This window comes from Trichosurus vulpecula, chromosome 4, assembly GCF_011100635.1.
Source record: "Trichosurus vulpecula isolate mTriVul1 chromosome 4, mTriVul1.pri, whole genome shotgun sequence".
Lineage (NCBI taxonomy): Eukaryota > Metazoa > Chordata > Mammalia > Diprotodontia > Phalangeridae > Trichosurus > Trichosurus vulpecula.
Genome location: NC_050576.1, coordinates 386,661,593 through 386,681,111, shown reverse-complemented (window position 1 = coordinate 386,681,111; position 19,519 = coordinate 386,661,593). Strand labels below are relative to the sequence as shown.

General features: G+C 35.2%; 1 protein-coding gene and 2 long non-coding RNA genes across 3 annotated transcripts in view; all 3 read left to right on the top strand.

Annotated features, from left to right (window-relative positions):
• COL4A1 (collagen type IV alpha 1 chain) overlaps positions 1–19,519 on the top strand; it is a 247,878-nt gene that overhangs the window by 145,089 nt on the left and 83,270 nt on the right. Inside the window, exon 21 of the mRNA XM_036755107.1 lies at positions 867–875. Within this exon, the coding sequence (XP_036611002.1) occupies positions 867–875 (9 nt within the window). The remainder of the gene's footprint in view (positions 1–866; positions 876–19,519) is intronic.
• On the top strand, positions 11,784–15,643 carry LOC118846495. Its single transcript, XR_005010195.1, has 4 exons — positions 11,784–11,821; positions 12,975–13,010; positions 13,502–13,543; positions 15,586–15,643. It is a non-coding gene; the product is annotated as an uncharacterized LOC118846495 (long non-coding RNA).
• On the top strand, positions 15,639–16,627 carry LOC118846496. The gene is made up of 3 exons (XR_005010196.1): positions 15,639–15,671; positions 16,386–16,412; positions 16,590–16,627. It is a non-coding gene; the product is annotated as an uncharacterized LOC118846496 (long non-coding RNA).

Genomic DNA, 19,519 nt, shown 5'->3' with positions numbered 1-19,519 from the left:
CTGGGCATGATAAGACTTTTTTTTCTTTAAAAATTCTTGGCATCGGTGCTGACTCAGTGAGAAACTTTTGCAAGTCATGGAATTTTGCTCATTGCTTCAGACATTCCTTATGTTTAAGTGAGAATGATAAGATTTGGTCTGAATCCATGTCATAAGGCCATTTTTTGGTATCAAGTGCCAACATAACGTTGCTTAATGTGACATCTTTATATAACAATTACAAATATCATATACAAAATAATTATAGCAGCTCAAAGTGCTTCATTCCTTCGCTTTGGTTAATCCTTGATGAGTCCCCATTCACTGTGCGAACATTTCTTCTGGTTACATTGGGTGGACTTTTCCAGTGCTTGAACAACAGATTTCTGTTATTGTAGATGGCAGTTATTATTTCAATTTTAAATCTACCTCTGTGTCTTCAGTTTTCTCCTATTTTCATTTGGGGTGTGTGTGTGAGAAGCGATCAATAGAAGATGTATATGAAAACCATATATTCAAATATCCATTTCTGTTCTTAATTTAGTGCTAGTTTGTTTTCTTTTCCTATATATCACAAGGTCATGAGGATGAGGATCTAACATTTAACGTAAAACCCTGTCCTAAGCAGGATAGCATCTGTTTTACTCGTAGAAGCCCTTGGATGCTACTGTTCCAAAAGTCAGGCCAAAGTGTGAGCTTTAGTTTTCTTTAATCCATTTGCATTGAGTAATATCTTCTCAAATTTAAGATAATTTCTTCTTCATTCATTCAAATGCTTTTCTAGAATTCTGATTCAAGCTTCCAAAGAAGTGGGGAGAACAGTCTCTAGTACTATTATGTTATAGATGCAGTTCAGACCCACAGAGTCATTCAGCAAAGAAGCTTAGGTTTTACCAGTTGGTTCATCATCAAGGTTGCTAAAGTGGTTTGGAAATGGGGCTAATGTTTTCAGTGCTTGCTAGATTATTTGAATTCACATGATATGAACAAAACAATTTGAAGTGACTCTGGATAGTGTTCGGTTTTGAAACAAATTTTTCTCTGATTATATATATATATATATATATATATATATATACATACATATATATTCTATTATATGTCTTGTCATTTTTTCTCAACTGGTAATTAATTAATAGAAGCTTGGGAAAAAATAATAATATTCAATCCTGCCTGTCACTTAGTAGGTCTTAGAAGATTATAGATTTAAACCACAGGATAATAGGTTGAGAAATGAAAGAAACTTTTCAGTTCATCTGACCCAACCTTCATGATGCCATTGAGGATATAGTCCTAGAGAAATAAAGAGAATTGTGCCAAGTATTAAGTATTGGTATTTGGACCCAGGTCTCTGACTCCAATGCAGCACTCTTTCCTGTGCACTATATTGTTTAGTTGATGCTGTTCAGTCATTTTCAGTCATATCCAACTCTTTTTAAAAATTTTTTGGAGGGGGGAAGTCAGGGCACTTGGGGTTAAGTGACTTGCCCAAGCTCACCCAGCTACTAGGTGGGTCAAGTGTCTGAGGCCGATTTGAACTCAGGTCCTCCTGACTCTAGGGCTAGTGTTCTACTCACTGCACCACCTAGCTGCCTCTTGGCAAAGACACTGGAGTGCTTTGCTATTTCTTTCTCCAGTTCATTTTACAATTGTGGAAACTGAGGCAAACAGGGTTAAGTGACTTGCCCGGTATCACACAGCTAGTAAGTGTCTGAGGTCAGATTTCAACTCAGGAAGAGTTGAAAGGCCCAGCACTCCATCCACCGAGCCTCCCAGCCCCCTCATGCTGTATGTTAAAAAATCATCAACGAATCAACAAACATTTATCAAATACCTTTTATAATGCTGGAGATACAGACAACAAATGAATGAAAAAACTGAAATAATTCCATTCTCAAAGCTTTTACTTGTATTCAATTTAGGTTCACCCCTTCACTTTACAGATAAGGAAAATAAACCCCAGAGAAATTAGGTGATTTGCCTAAGATTGTATAGATAATGAATAGCAGAGCGGGATATAAAGCCAGGTCCTCTGCTTACCCCCTTTTTTTGTATAATTTTAATACTGATGATTTACCTGACGAGTCTGCATTGTAATAGTGTCTTAGTGCCCATGCCCATCTTGGGAACCTCTTGGCATAAGAGCATAGATCTGAAAGAGGCCTGAGATTTATCTTGTCCAACTTCTTCATTTTATAACTGAGGAAATTGAGACTGAGAGGCTGAGGGACTTGCTCAGATACAGAGTGAATATACCCAGGTCTTAAACCAGTGTTTCTACTTCCAAATCCAGAGATTTTTTCCTATACCTTGCTGTACTGACCATCTCAAATGTGCTAGTCTTAATATGAAAATATTTTAATGTGAATGTATATGTAGAGCCTGTATCAGATTGCATGCCATCTTGGGGAAGGGGAAGGAGGAGGGATGGGAGGGGAGAAAATTTGGAATTCAAAAGCTTATGAACAGAATGCTGTAAGCTAAAAATAAATTAATTAATTTAAAAATGTGGTAGTCTTCCAAAATCAACAGCTTACCATTCCATGACCTTCAGTAGGGTAGTCATCTTGATACCCCACAATCTTACTTTTTTGACCTTATCTCCAACCTTTCTAACATGATACTCTTCACCTCGTTTAGTGTGGTCTTCTCTGCACAATGCCCTTCATGTTTGTTCTAGCCTCTACCTCTGTGTTTATGCTGTGTCTCTCACCTGGAATGCCCTTCTTCCTCCTTTCCACCCATCTTCCTGAGTTCAAATCTCTCCTCAGACACTTAATAGCTGTGTGAACCTGGGCAAGTCACTTAATCCTGTTTGCCTCAGTTTTCACAATTGTAAAATGAGCTTCCTCCTTTCTACATGTCTTAATCATTTTAAGACCTTGTTTCAAGTCTGAAGCTGTCCACTGAGTAAGTTCACTTTGAGCTCTATCCCTTCTAGTATATAGTGTTTATTGTCTCCTCCCTTTATTCAGGCACTTAACCATATAATGTCACATGTCATTTAAATGTTTTGTATATGCCTCAATTCCTGTGCCATATTGTAAACTTCTTAGGGCAGGGCCATAGCATACACACCACATACACACACACACACACACAATACATATGCATGTATGCATGTATGTATATACACATATAATGTATATATGTATATAAATGCACACACTATATATGCATATATACACATATATGTGTATACACACACACACACATATATATATAATCCACATGTTCTAGCATACTGTAATACAGTGGTAAGCACCACATATAGACAAATTAATAGGGTTTATTGTATACAATTACTACTTTAGTAATGACAACAAAAAATCTAAATTCCTCATCATGTGTTGATCACTAAATTTCTATAGGCTCTGTGCTTCCATGTTACCGAATGATAACTAGAAGCAAAGGATAGCATAGAGGAAGCCTTCATACAAAATCTTAGAACTAAATTATGGCAAAGATTTGTTCTGTCAGGTTAGTTACATTATTAGTCAATTTAGGGGACAAAACAGCCACCAAACCAGTTGTCTGACCAAATTACCTTATAATTTAGTAGATACATATAAGTGTAATATTATGTACACAATATTAGCTGTGTAATATAATATTATATATAATATATTTTCATTCATTCATTTGTTCGGCAAGATTATCAATATCAGCTGTGTTCTTTGAACTACATTAGATGTTGTGGAACACACAATCCCTGACTCATAAGAACTTAGGGTATAGTAAATTGTTGTTGTTGTTCATCCTTCATTCTTGAAAAGGACCAATGGAATTAAGAGGGTGATGTCTTGACTTGCAAGTGAATTGCATTTGGTATAGTAAATAGAAAGAACCTCAAAGCAGAAATTCCACCTCAACTTTGTATATTTTGAAGGATTTTGGCTAGACAAGAAAAAAGTTTTGAGGGAGAACTTGTTCCAATCAGTATTCTGCTTAAGACTTACTTGCATTTTTAAAAATTTTTTCAGGGTGAACGAGGTCTTCCAGGATTACAAGGTGTCATTGGGTTTCCCGGAATGCAAGGGCCTGAAGGTCCACATGGGCCTCCGGGTAATAAGGTAGGATAAACTGAATTACTATTAGGTTCTAAGATATTTATAATTCTTGCCATGATGTACATTGATAATGCAATGTTACTTTCTTACAGGGGGATGCTGGAGAACCAGGACTACCAGGAACAAAAGGAACAAGAGTTATAATAGTCACTTTTGTTAGTCACTGTGCATTGAGTATGGTAAGGGCAAAACTTTAAGTGGGGTAGAGAAATGCATTTTGGTTTTGGTTTTGATGCGGTTTGGTTTGGTTTTTTGTTTTGTGTTTCTTTTTTTAAATTATTTAACTGCACCCCACTTAATCTCTGAGTGAATACTAAGGAAAAATGTCTTCTTTCATTTCCTCCTATTTTCTGCTATTTCTTCTTCTTTCTCCTTTTTTTCACAAAGTTCAATGGACATGGATTTGAGGAGTATTTACTAAGGCTAATGTTGGGATGGTCAAGGTTGGGGGTAGGAAAGCTTTCTAATCCCTCCTGTAATTCAGTGGTAAAGAATACTTTGAAATTCCTTGTTGCTGGTTCAGTAATTTAGTACATTCATTCATCCTCATTTTCCTCCCATTTTCTCTTTCTCAAATTCCTATAAATCTTAATTTTGACTTTGGGAGATGATATCATTAAATTAAAAGTTTTTCATTTATTGTTCAGTGACACTTAAGTGTCATTGTCAAAGATAAAGCAGCTACCACTTTGAAATGTTTTCTTAGTATTTGAATCCTGTAAAAATGCCAACATTTTTATGAATTTTTAAAAATAGTGAAGCACTTAAGATAAATTAATACATCTCAATTCTGTAGTGTGTATATATATACTATATACATTATATATATATATCAGTAAAAGGTAATTAAAACAACAGGCTTACATAAAATACTAACTACCTACAAATTTTTAGGATAACATTTAATTTATATTAAGTTAATGCAAATAGTAGATACTGGGGCAAGAGCCTTAAAGTATTCAGAGCCAATTCCCTGTAAGGTACTAGAATCAAAACTATATTCTGAATAATTGTCCTATTTTGCTTCTGAAAGGGAGCTCTTCAGCTATAGGATAGATTTTTCATTGACTCCATTGTCATATGTATAGATTTTAGTGTGAACTACACCTGCATTTGGACTAGAAATTACAAAAGAGTAGAAGTCCAAAGTTCTATATGCATGCATGAAAATCAGTGATGGTCAATCCAATTTATCCATTTGGCAAACACAGATGGTCTGTCTAGATGGAATGGGGAATGCCCCTGCACCTGATAACAGGGTTTCATTCTGCCTAGGTGGATGATGGTGAATATGGATAATCTGTGTTTAAAATATCAGGAATACTTTACTCTAAGGGAATTTTGAATAAAGCAAAGTGGAGATTATTGCTGTAAACTATTTAATTCTAGTCTCTTTTTCTTACTTATAGGGGCCACCAGGCTCATCTGGTTATCCTGGAAACCCTGGACTTCCTGTATGTATATAAGATAATATTTAATATTTTTAAAAAAATTTCTGCAGTACAATGCCATTATCAGATGATTTCTGTATTAGTTACTTTTTTATTTTGTTAATTGCAGGGTATCCCAGGCCAAGATGGTCCACCTGGTCCTCCTGGTATCCCAGGATGCAATGGTACAAAGGTAAGTTTGGAGTTGGGGCCAAGGTTTATCTCTTGTGAAATTTTAAGAGAGAGAGACAGAGAGACACACACAGATACAGAGATACAGAGAGACAGAGCAAGACAGAAGAGAGAGGAGAGAGAGAGAGAGAGACAGAGAGAGTCAGAGAGAGACAGAGAGAGCAACAGACATATCATGTAGTGTAAATAGTCAGTCTTGTAGTCATCCATGTCTGTGTTCAAATTCAACCTCTGACATTTGTTATGTATGAGTACCCCAGGCAATTCTCTTAAGTATTGGTAAGGAGATTTTCTTCAGTGGTTGTTCCTTTTACTAATTAAAACCACAAATCTGGACAAAAACAATATAGCGAAAATATTTTTCTATGTTCTTGAAAACTGTTAATAAATCAAGTTGAAGTGTGTTAACAGAAATTTTATTTGTCAGAGTGGGATTCAACTCTTTGAATCTTGAAATTGTAGTACTGGAATAGTAGGTCTGCTATAGAAATGATCTGTTCTAACATCCTAATTTTACAGATATGGAGAAGTAAAGATGTTTCTTTAAAGTTATTCAGCAAGTCACTGACAGAGCTGAGAACAGAGCCTAGATCAGTCTGTCCAATGCTATTTGCTATCTCAAATTGCCTTTCTCTAGATACTTTTATTGGTTGAGGAACTCGTTTTTTTCTAGTTAGATGCTAGGAAATGTTCGATCATTCTGCACAATTTCACCTTAAAGTATCTTTTTAAGCACCAGCTTTCCTACCCAAATAAGTCATTAAATTTTACAAGATAGCTTGCTGTGTATTCCTTGTCTTGGTGTTGATAACACTGTCATTCCTATATTTTATCTCATGAAGTGCCCTCTTACCAACTTAACAGGAATAAGACTGTCAAATAGCACTCTATCTTTAGAAAAGCATTAAAACCAAGTGATGACATATTTTAAACACTAGTAGAGTTTCCTAGGTTTATAACTTCTAGGCATGAATCTAGAATGCTTTTATACTGCCTTTACATTTATCAGAAAATGGTGAGGTATACTACTCAGAGTTAAGAACATTATCTCTCTTCTTTTTAGGGTGATAGAGGTCCAGTGGGTCCTCCTGGTTTGCCTGGATTTTCTGGAATAACAGTAAGTATAACATTATTTTTAAATGAAATATTATTTCTTTGATCATATCTCATCTCTTGACACTTCTAGTTCTCTTCTTGTCCCTTCTCCTTACCTCTGCCCTATTAGTCTGCATAGTTGACAATTATGCTTTTTGTTTAAAAAAACACTAACATAAAACATTTCTTTTCTAGGGCCCCCCTGGAGCTCCAGGAATGAAGGTATGTATCAGTTAATTAATTAATTTTAGGTGGCCTGATTAAAACATTTTATTTAATGATATTAATTTTAAACAGTTGTAACTAGGCCAATCTAAGTTAATATAATTTTTAAAATATACTAATAATAATTAACATATTTGTAGTGTTTTGGAAAGTATCAAGATACCTTATCAGTAATCAAAGTAATTAGAATCTTTTAAGTGGTAAATATTAAATCTATTTGAGATTTATCATTTTTCTATATGGTCTGATTGTATTATGTTTTTTTCAGATCCATCTATTTATGAAAAGGACTAGAATTATCTTATTTATTAGCTAAATATTCCTTAGTTGACTCATTTAAATACGGTGTTCTTCCCATTCTCTTCCAAAATGGATTAGTTCTACAATGAATTTAGTAATTACTCAGGGAGCAAATATAATTAAATGATAAGTATTCAATATCATATAATTTTTATTCAGGGATCTAAATCATCTCGTTTTCAATCATAGTCTAGTATCAATTACTGAAATATGTTAGAATATCCATGATTTCATCATTCAATTAATTAACCGGTAAACAAGCATTTATTAAGTGCTGACTCTAGCCAAACACTGCATACCAGTGGTACAAATCACAATACATCCACACCTTCTCATTCTGTTTGATTTTTTGGCCCAGGTCCTTCCCATAAATCCTCCAAAAAAGTGGGGGTAGATCTGTACAATACACTGGAGGCCTTATTCCATGTCTTCTTACATTTCATTATCAGTGCAGCAGCATCCAGGCTGATTGTTGTCTTGCTAAGTGATGTGACCACCTGGTATCAGTCATCCTATCTCATTCTCCCCTTCATATCCAAGAGACATTACCCTTCACAGCATGAGAGCGTAGAATAATTGACTTTCTTTCTGCCAACCATTTGTGCTTAGCTGTATCAGACAATGATTTTACAACCATCAGCAGATCCCTCAAACTGTATTTTATTCTTAAAGTATTTATATTATGACTTAGCAAACTTCCAAAAATGTTATAGCAAAGGGGAAGGAAAAGCAAATTATGGAGTGGTTGGATTAGAGAGAAACATTATTTGTCTAAATCTATAATTAGTAGTGGCAACTTATTTTATCGGAAAGAAATGTCTATAACAGGAAGAAGAAAAAGTTAACTGAGGAGAAATCTTTGTAATCCATGAAAAGGAAAAGGGATAAAATGAAAGCATTTTTGCCTTTATCTCCACAACTTCATAAAGATACATTATAAATATTTGTTATTGCTGTTTAGTCTTCACATAGCACTCTGTTTACGTTATGCTTTGTGAATCAGATCCTCATGAGTGCCTTGGCAAATGGATCAATATTCCTTGACCCATTTTTTCAACCTCATTTATTTTTGACTCTTCTTTTCTCTCACCCCACATATCAAATCAGTTGCCAAATTTTGCTTTGTGTGTGTGTTTGCTGAAACATCTCTTGGATCTGACTCTTTCTACTCACACAGCCACTGATTTCATTAAGGCCCTCATCACCTATCACTCTGAATATGACAATTCTCTATTTAGTCTCTCTGACTCAAGTCTCTCCTCACTCAAGTCAATCCTTTCTGTGTACAACTGCCAAAGTAATTTTTGTTAAGCTTAGCTTTTACTGTGTCACTCCTCTACTCAATCAACTCTAGTGGCTCTAGCCTCTAGGATAAAATAAAAACTCTCCTGTTTGGTTGTTAATGGCCTGTACAGCCTGGCCCTAACCTATCTGTCCAGTTACATTCTATTACTCCCCTTCCTACCCTACATTCTGGACACATTGGCCTCTTCATTGTTTCTCACACATGGCACCCCATTTCCCATCTCCCATCTCTGTAGCTTTGAATTCACTCCCTCATTATGCCTACCTTATAGAAACAGTATCTTCCCTCAAGATGTAGAGTCAAGTGCCATATTCTATGTGAAGTCTTTCTTGTTCTCCCAACTACTGATGTCCTTTCCTTTCTCCTTTGACACTGGTACCACTGTAGTAAAGAACCTTACCACTTCATGTCTTGATTATTGAAATAACTTATTTCTAGAACTACCTGCCTCGAGTCTCTTCCCATTCCAATCCATCCTTTATTCAGCTTCTAAAGTACAAGTCTAATTATGTCGCCTGCTACTCAGTAAACTCCAGTGGCTCCTTCTTGCCTCCAAGATCAAATATAAAATCTTTTGTTTGGCATTCAAAGTCCTTCATGACCTACCCCTTCCTACTTTTCCAGTCTTCTTAAAATTTTACTTACTGACGTGTACTCTTTGATCCAGTGACACTAACCTTCTGGCTGTTCCACAAAAAAAGACATTCCGTCTCTCACTCTGCATTTTCTCTGATTGTCTCCCATGCTGGAATGATCTCCCTCCTCTGCTATGGCTGTTGTCCTCCCAGCTAAAATCCCACCTTCTATAGAAAGCCTTCCTCAACCCTCTTATTCCAATGCCTTCTCTCTGTTAATTATCTCCTATCTATCCTGTATCTAGTTTGTTTTGTGAATATTTGTTTGCATGTTGTGCCCTCCAATTAGATTATAAACTCCTTGAAGGGAGGAACTGTCTTTTGCCTCTTTATATATCCCAGTGCTTAGCACACAGTACCTGGAACATAGTAGGCGCTTAGTAAATGTCTATTGATTGATTGATTCCCAATTACCTTGTATTTATTTTACATGTATTATACATATGTATTTGTGTATGTATGTATACATATACACACATGCACACACACATATATACACACACACACATATATTACATATAATACAGATATATAGATACGTATATAATCTCTCCTGATAGAGACTCAGCTGCTTGAGAATAGGAATTATCATCATCATCATCATCATTATTATCACTATTATGATGATGATAATGATGATGATAATGATGATGATGTATCTTTATCCCCAGTGCCTAGCACAATATGTGGTACCTATTAGGTGCTAATACATATTTGTTAACTGATGAATTGTTTTTGGAGGAGAAGACAATTTTGTTCTTAGTTAAATCATCTGAATGGGTCATGGTATGCTCCAACCAGGGTCTGCTATTTCAGCCTTTTGGATCAGCCTTCTGGACTTTTGTCTTGCCGCTGGATTTCAATGATTCTGTATAGAAAGCAAGGCTGACAACTTTGTGCAACTACATCTCACTTAAATCCAACTCACATGAAAGTCATGATATCACCTGGTGATTTCATTGGTCCTCTTGGAAAATGAAGGACAAACAACAATAATGTTTAAATGTAGCAGTAAATAGTGGCATGGATCCATTCATTTCAGCAGCCTTGTCTTGTGTGGCAAATCTCATTAAGACAGATGTAATGAATGAAATGACTAAGCCATAGCTTATTTCATGTGCATAGCTTTTAGCTGCCCATCTGTAATAAAACTTTCTTACTTGATGGATTCTAAGTTGTTGCTTCTTCTAGTTGACTATCTGGTAAAAAATGTGTTTTTCTTTTTTTTTTTTTAATAGGGAGACCCAGGTGAAATCCTTAGTCTAATCCCAGGCATGCCGTTGAAAGGTGAAAGGGGATTTCCTGGACCCCCTGGACCAGTGGTAGGTATTAGATAAATAAGTGTAGCATGTATTTGCATCAATTTATTGACTTTATAATTTTTAAACTTCTTTCTTTTTCTGAAAAAAATTTTAATCTTTTTGTATCACCAACATTTCTATAACCCTCTCCTTTCCTTTACACAGAGAGTTCTTTTTAAGAATGAGTAGAAAAGAAAGATTTATAAAAAAAATTCAGAAAAACTAAATCATTAACTGAATATAATATTTGTAATTATCTACACTCATAGTCCGCTCCCTTTGCCAAGGAAGGGTAGAGAATGCATTACTATGCTCTTTCAATTACACTCTGTTCAATTAAAAAAAAATCTTTTCATTTACATTGTTTTAATGATTGTATATAGCTTTTCTTGTTCTCCTTGTTTCACCTCATATCAGTTTAATATAACCCCCATGCATCTCTGAGTTTTTATTCATGGAGGTTTTTTTATATAGTAATATTTATTTTTTAATGTGCCGCAATTTGTTCAGCATTCCACAATTAATAGCCATTTATATTGTTTCTATTTCTTTGCTACCACAGAAAGTATTTCTATGAATATTTAATGTGTCTTGCATTTTCATTCTGTCTGTAACCTCCTTTTGAGTTAAATGCATAGCAAAGGGTTCTCTAGGTACCCTAGGTCAAAGTGTATGGACATTTTTCATTTTTTTAGCATCATTCCAAATTGCATTCCAAGATGATTTGATAATTTCATAGCTCTACCAACAGGTGTATTACAGTGCCTGTCTTTCCATCGCCCCTCCAACACTGACTATTTCGGGCCTTTGTATCTTTATCAGTTTCTTGAATGTGAAGTGAAACCTGAGTTATTTTGATTTGCATTTGTGATGGTGATTTAGATGGTTATTATTGGTTTATAATTCTTCTTTTGAGAGTTATTTTTTGTACTTGGACCATTTATCCATTTAGGAAGGGCTGTTATTCTTATCTTTGCTTCAATTCCCTAAATATCTTGAATCAGATCTTTATCAGAAATATTGATGCAGATTCCCACCAATAGATTCTCTTCTTCTCCTAATTGCATTGATCTTTCTTATTCAAACCCTTTTTTAATTTCATGCAGTCAAAATTGACTATTTTTATTTTATAAGCACTCATATACTTCATTTCACAAAATTCTCCTCTTAGCTGTAGGTATCTTTCTCCTAATTTTTACGGCTGTTTTCTTCTTTCTAATAAACAGGGACCAAGAGGAAATCCAGGGTCACAGGCATGGATGGTCCACCAGGGTATTCGGGACCACCTGTAAGTTACTACTTCTGCTATGTATGAGCAAAATCTCTTTGGGAAAAGCATGGAGAGAAGAGAAACCATTGCATAATGGAGCCTTATGAAAGTATCTAAACAGTTCACATCAAATGATTTAGATAAATATAACATTGTCTATTAATTTTGGTGGTAGACACTAGGAAACAGGTTGCTTGAAGTATTTCATTTTTGTCATTCTTATAAAATATTCGTGATTTAATTGCTTTTGCTCTGAATTTTCCCTACCAGTGTGTTAAAATTCCTAGAGCTGTAGGAGAGAGAATTCAAAGTGATGTTGTTTATGAGGAAAAGAGGATAGCAAATAGAACTTTGATTTCACTGGTACAGGGTACTATCTGGTGAGCAAACCCTCTATCAATACAATGCAGCCCTTTTTCTACAATTTATAGTCTTAGAGCATTGACTAGAGCACTTAAAATTTAAATGACTTGGGGCAGCTAGTTGGCGCAGTGAATAGAGGCAGGAGGATCTGAGTTCAAATGTGGCCTCAGACATTGACACTTATTAGCTGTATAGCCCTGGGTGAGTCACTTAACCCTGATTGCCTTGCCTTCTGCCCAAAAAAAGTGACTTGACCAGAGTCATATAGCCAGTGAATCAGAGGTATCACTTGACCCCAGGTCTTCCTGTCTCTAATAACAGCTTTCAGTCTTCTACACCCCATTAAATAAACATTTTTATAAATGACATATTCATTAATTACATAATATTATCTAGGTAATAAACAATATCTAGTGGCCATCAAAATTTTATGCTTTAAATAGGTATAAAGTTAAAAGAAATGTATCCTGTAATTTATCCTGTTTGTTTATCCTGTAATGTCATCTACTTAATGATATAGACAATATATAGAAATAAACATAAAGTGTTAAAAGATTAATATTAAAAAGAATTAGTGCCAAAGCTCTTTATTTAATGTTGTAATTTTAATTTTAGTTTTATCTCTACCCATATATAAAAGTCTGTTATCTACCAATATAGTCCAAATTGAAGTGATATCTAGGATCAGAATAAGTAGTTACATGGGGGAATAGTCACTGAAGTAGAGAAGTCACTTAAAGCCCACCAGAATTGAGAACTATCTTTAATATGTTTTTAAAAGGTCTAACTAAAATGTCTTCTTTCATAGGGTCCACCAGGTCCTCCAGGACTTCCAGGTGAAAAGGTAAAGATTTTATAATTTTTTTTTTGCCTTTAAATAATTTGAATAAAGTAATTTTGAAATTTCTCACAGTTCCAAAAACTGTGCTTTTTTTGCCTGTTTTTAAGAAACTTTGTAAACATGTAATCTATTTCCCGTAGATTGTAAATTCCTTGAGTGATGGGGTCTTTTTTGCCTTTTCAGTTAGCACAGTGCTTGGAATTTTGTGAACATTTAAATGCTTATTAACTTGACTTATGTCCAGTATAGAGAGTTATGGCATTCAAAGGTCTTTTTAATTTAATTTTTAGTTTTCTGTTAATGACCTTAAAATAATGTTTTTATAGAGATTGAACTTAACATACTTATGACATCTGTGAAAATTTTGAGGCAACCAAAATACTACATTGCAGATTCAATCCATTTACTGTTATTTATGCCTTTATTTTTTTTGTGTTAATTTCGAAAGACAGAAACTCATTCTATAATAATATAGCTTTAATTTTAACCAACAGGGTCAAATGGGTTTGAGTTTTCAAGGACCCAAAGGTGACAAGGTAAGTTACATTTGACTTCAGAGTGTTTCCATTTCAAAATGCTTCAACATAGTAGAGTATTTCTACTTTTCTCCTTAGTTTCTATATAGAACAGGAGAGAGCACAGTAGACAGTAAGAAAAATGTAATTGTCAAATTGTAACTGTTGGTGTTATATTCATGCTTTGCTGTATACCTTTTGTTTCATCTTTTGCATACCTTTTCATCTCTGCAATGAAAGTAGCCAAAGACACGAGAGCAGGATGAAAACTAGATTCTTACAGTGATACATATAGCACATTTTCATTAGCTTTTCTCTCCACTACAACTAGCTTGGTTTAGGGTCATAACATGTTTGTTTCTTTGTGTAATGTATTTCCCTTCTCAAAGTCACATCAAATCTAGTCTACACTGTGTACAATCTGTTTTTCACAGTACTTTTCACAAGCGAATATCTACTTTTATTTCCACTGGCTTTCCTTGATTTAATCAAGCCCCTTGTAACTATTCCACATAAAAATCGCTCACCTTGACATAACCTAAGAAATTGCATCATCTTAAGAAAAAAAGAAATATAAAAAAAAGAAAACCATAAAGACTTTTTAAAAAAGCTGATGATCTTCATTGTATTCAGGTGTTTTACAGTGATAAAATTTAGAAAGAGCTCGTTTTCCATGATGTCCGGTACATGACAAATTAAAAGAAAATTAACTCTTAATAGAATTGACATAATAAAATGACGTAATAGAGAACTTCACAGGATATTGTTCTGCTATTAAGTGGATAGTTAAAACAGGTCAAATATGCAATGTATTGGGTGATTAATCCATGTAAGGCAATATAATCCATGTAAATGATTGAGGAAATACAAAGAAAGATGAGAAATTGTCTCATTCCTTAAGTAGTTTACTGTCATTTTGAAGAATTAAGCTATGAAAAATTATGTAACAGTAAAGGATTTAAATAATAGATCAAGACATTTATAAAAGAAATGTTATTGATTGACAGTCTTAGAAAGGCAAGCAACCTTAGAAACATTTATGCCAAACTCCCACTGTGCTTTCATAACTAGTAATGAATCTAATAAATATGTACACATGCACATTCATGCATGTGTGTACACACATGCACACACACACACACAAACACATACATACCTCTTTGCCAAAAGTGTAAAACATCTATGCCTAGCTTCAGAATAGTTGAATTAAAAACCCAGTACATATTTGTTAATTTGATTTGTCCTGTTAACTTCCTACATAATGGCAGAACAATATTCCCTGAAATTCTATGTAGTATCATTCCATTATGTGTATATACATATTGGTATATATACATACATATACATGTGCATGACAGCTAAGTGGTACAGTGGATAGAGTTCTGGGTCTGGAATAGAAGACTCATCTTTCTGGTTCCAGTCTGGCCTTAGACACTTATTAGCTGTGGGACCTTGGGCAAGTCACTTAACCCTATTTACCTCAGCTTCTGCATCTTTTAAAATGAGCTGGAGAAGGAAATGGCAAACCCAAATGGGGTCATGAAGAGTCAGACATGACTGAAACGACTGAACAACAATATGCATATGTATAATAATCCACATATATTACATATAATACAGACATTTACATGAAGAGAGAGGAGATCTCAAAGGCAGGAATACCTGAATTCAAATCCTGCTTCTGACACATAATGACTGAGTGACATTGTGGCAAGTCACTTAATTTCTCAGTACTCTAGGCTATAAGTTGCAGAGAAAGTACCAACCTTCATTAGTAGGACTTTTGGATCTGGGAGTTCCCTAAATCAATGAACCAATGAAATCACAGATCTCCTCTTCTCTCTTCTTCTCTCTCTCTCTTCTCTCTCTCTCTCTCACTACTCTCATCATCATCATCATCATCATCATCATCATCATCATCATCATCAGATATTTAATGATTTAAAAGCCAAAACAAAGACCAGATTTGTTTAGCTGAAGAATGTATTGAATTGCCTCATTTTCCTTCTTAGTAAAATTTTTTTGTACCTAATAACCTCTCCACTCTTTTTTTTAATTGATAGGGTGAGCAAGGTGTTAGTGGACCTCCAGGTGAACCAGGACAAGCTCAAATAGGAAAAAGGGAGATTTTGCTACTCAAGGACCAAAAGTAAGTATGTTAAATTAATGAACATTGATTTCCTAATTTCTAAGTACATCCAAGAGAGCACAGTGGACATGGGTCAAAATGCATTTCTTTTCAGAAACTATCTTCTGTTTTTCTAACCTTGTGGTGCTCCCAAGAGTCCGAATCCTGAGTTGTATGAAGAATTTCTGTGAGCCTCACATTGATTTGCTAGAATCTGGGGAAATGACAAATTCTAGAATGGCAGCAAAATGTTATATAGGAGCTTCCCTCCCCTTTCCAATTCATTTCTAGTAACCCCTTTCCCATGTTCCTGAAGAGTTCTCTTTTTTGGTACCCCCCTTCTCCCCCGCCTCTCCAGTTGCATCCCTAGATTTACTTGGGAGGAATTGCTGTTGTATAAAACTGTGCCACAGTTGGAGATTGGTGTGGAGGTATAGAGGGCAGAATCTTGGCATACTAAAGCAGGAGCTACAGTTATGTGAAAAAGTTGATGCTGGACTAGCTCTTTACCCCATCCATGTCTACAATCTTCTCCCACTCTCTGCTCCCCACCATGGAAACCATAGCGCAATTACTATTAATCAGCCTAAGTTTCATGTTTCTTTTTAGTATATCAGCAAAGACTGACCTTATTGGTCTTACTGTGTTTTACCAGCTATTAGTACTAAAGTCTAAACATTTGATACAATTATTTGGAAATAATCTAAGGATTTTTGTGTGTTTTTAATTCATTAGGGTGACAAAGGAGAACGTGGACATCCGGTAAGTATTAGATTTTAAAACATCTCTGCATGTGAAGAATCAAGTTTTACTGATTACATGAAAAATTAATAGATTTATTGTAGGCATATTTTCATTTTAAGTAGAATGTGGTCTATGTTAACATTATCTGAATAAGTAATATATCTAATTCTTTTCCCTTCCTCCACCTTTTTTAAGGGAGCACCAGGTGAAAGAGAGAAAGGTGAACCTGGTAACCAGGGCCTCGAGTAGTATCTTTCATTATATTCTCCCGTGAATCCCTTCATTTGCTTGGGATCAAACATTTTTTCACCAAGACATGGACTAGAAAGGGTCTGTAGGACATGTAGGAAGGCTTTTCTTAAGGCTGTATAGAAAAGTAGTGATTACTTTCTTGAAGGCCTCTGGAAAAAAGGCTAAGAACCTTTAAGATTGAAGTGATCTCAACGAAGAGACAGTGATATTTTTCAGTATTTCTCCTAAGGGTACAGTTTCTCCTAGTCTCTTCCTCATTATCCCCCACCACACATATATGTTTCCAAGTTCTGTCAATTCTTTTCCATCAATATTTTTCTCACCTGTCTTTTCCATTTCCTTGGCTACCCTAGTTTAAGCCTTCATTAACTTCTTAAAATAGATTTTATTGATATCGTTTGTCTTTACATTGCCTAGATTTTCTTCTGTATCCCTCCTTCGTTATTTCATAGGCTGGAATGTTTTCATGGTTTTCCTAGTCCCCTCTATTCCCATGTCATTCCTTTCTAATACACCCTAAATGGCAATGTCAAAAGTGTCTTAACATACAACAGTTTAACAATCTATAGTGTATCACGGAATAAAAATCCAAACCCTTTAGACTTGGCATTAGGATTTCTTGATCCGACTCCAACCTTACATGTTGTGCCTTATCCTCCATCACTCTTGCCACATACTTCATAATTGCCAAAATTAGACCTGACTGCTTTCTGTGCTCGATCACATCTTCCTGTATACTAGAATGTACTCTTCCCCCTGATTTTTTTTTCTGTCCTCAAGGTCTGGAACTCCAATCTGGTCTCATCTGCTGATTACTCTCCCCTTCCTCCCAGGCTGGAATTAATCGCTTCCTTTCTCAGATATCATAGTGTGTCACTCGTTCTCCTTTGTGCTTAGTCCTAGTGGCTAGTCTCTGTTATATGTTGTATGTGTATTCCTTATTATGGTGAAAAGACGTTTTTAGTTTTTAGTTTTAAGACTCAACTTTTGACCCTATGGGACACTTAATTCACTTAGACTTAGTTTCTTTGTATTTAAAAAATTGTGGATATTTTTATAATCTATCTTACAATTTTGTCGTAAAGAAAACACTTAATAAATCTAAAAGTGCCATGTAAAGGCCAGCTGGTATTACTAGATTATAAACTCCTTTGGGACAAGAAAAAGTATTGTTCATTTTTGTGTCCTTAGGCATTTGACACAAGGCTTTGCATATATAGCATTTGCTTAATAAAAATGCAATTGAATTAAGAGATTGAATATTTTCTTTTCATCTTTGAATCATGACTTTACTGTCATGTCGCCATTTTATACTTTGCTGATGGTTCATTCTCTGTTGCCTAGGGAAACCTGAAAGGATGGTGAAAAAGGAGAAAAGGGGAGTCTAGTAAGTATTTCACAAAGTTCTTTCATCTTAACATATGTGCATATACTCACCTTTACAACATATCAACGCAATTGTTTCATCTGTCCATTTTTAGGGTTTTACAGGTGATCCAGGATTCCCGGGATTACCAGGCAGAGACGGTGCTAAGGTGAGAATGCAGATGCCTTTGGATTTTAAAAGTTACTTCTATTGTATAAGCTATTTTACAACTGTGCCCATTTTTTTTAATTTAAACTAGAAGTGCCCTTCATTTTCTTTTAAGCAGGAGAGCCATTACCTAGATGAAGAAACAACCATTCAATCAAGAAACATACTAGTAAAAGACATTTTACTTTTCTTTTACATGTGTATAGTTTTTTTTTTGTTTTTACACATGTTAAATATTTTACTCTATTGTTAGAATTTAGAACAGGGAGCAGGAGAAACCAGACAAAAGGAATAATATATTAAGTATAGTGATTTGCACTTACAAGGAACATTTATGTACATTAAGTTGTGATCTTCACTTTGTGAAGTAGAAAGGTATGATTATTATCCCATTTTGAAAAATGCAGAAACAGACTTGGAAGAGTTAAGTGACATCTATTCTCCAAGGTAAATGAGTTTCTCACTATTGACAGGCCCACCACAGTTCTTCGCCTTGCTCATTATAAAAGATATTCATCAGGTCTTTAGGGGAAGCTCTGGGTAGTAGATGAAGAGCTGGCCTCTGGCTCAGAGGCCCTTCTCTTCAGCTCCATCCTCTGACACATAATGGCCATCTGATTTGGGACAGGTAACAGCTTCCCAGTGACCCAAGTGAATTTCATAGAGACTATAAACTGCAGGGCACTTGTCAGTTTGTTTTGCTAGAGCATACTTCCTCACCAGCAAATTCCTGGCACCCGTAAAGTTACAGGTCAGCCCCCTCCCCCCCAAAAAATCAGTTCTTTGTCATGGTCATTGAAGAGTGAATTAATGAGGAAAAAAAAACATAGCAGAAGGGAGATGCAATTTCAATGTTTGCTGAAGCCTCAGTGAAGAAAGATCTAACTGATTCATTAATGCCATCCTTATTTCATAGAATATGAAACTTTGCAGGCAGCTCGGTGGTGCAGTGGAAGTCATTTTCCTGAATTCAAATCTGGCCTCAGATAGACACTAGCTGTGTGAACCCTGAGCAAGTCACTTAACTTGTTTGCTTCAGTTTCCACATCTGTAAAATGAGCTGGAGATGGAAATACCAATGCATTGCTAATATGTTTTTTTATTCCTGAAGGGGCTTATTAATCAAAGAATAGTAATGAGAAATGTTTTCTGAAGTCATAGCCTACCTTCTAATTTGACATTTAAGGATTCTCATATATTAGTTTGCTTTAATGAATGAGTTAACCAGCATTTATTATCTACTATATGCCAAGCAATGTGCATTGTGCTAGGAATACAAAGGCGGCCCAGTGGATAATATACTGGACAAAGGAAGATGCCAGTTCAAATCCTGCCTCAA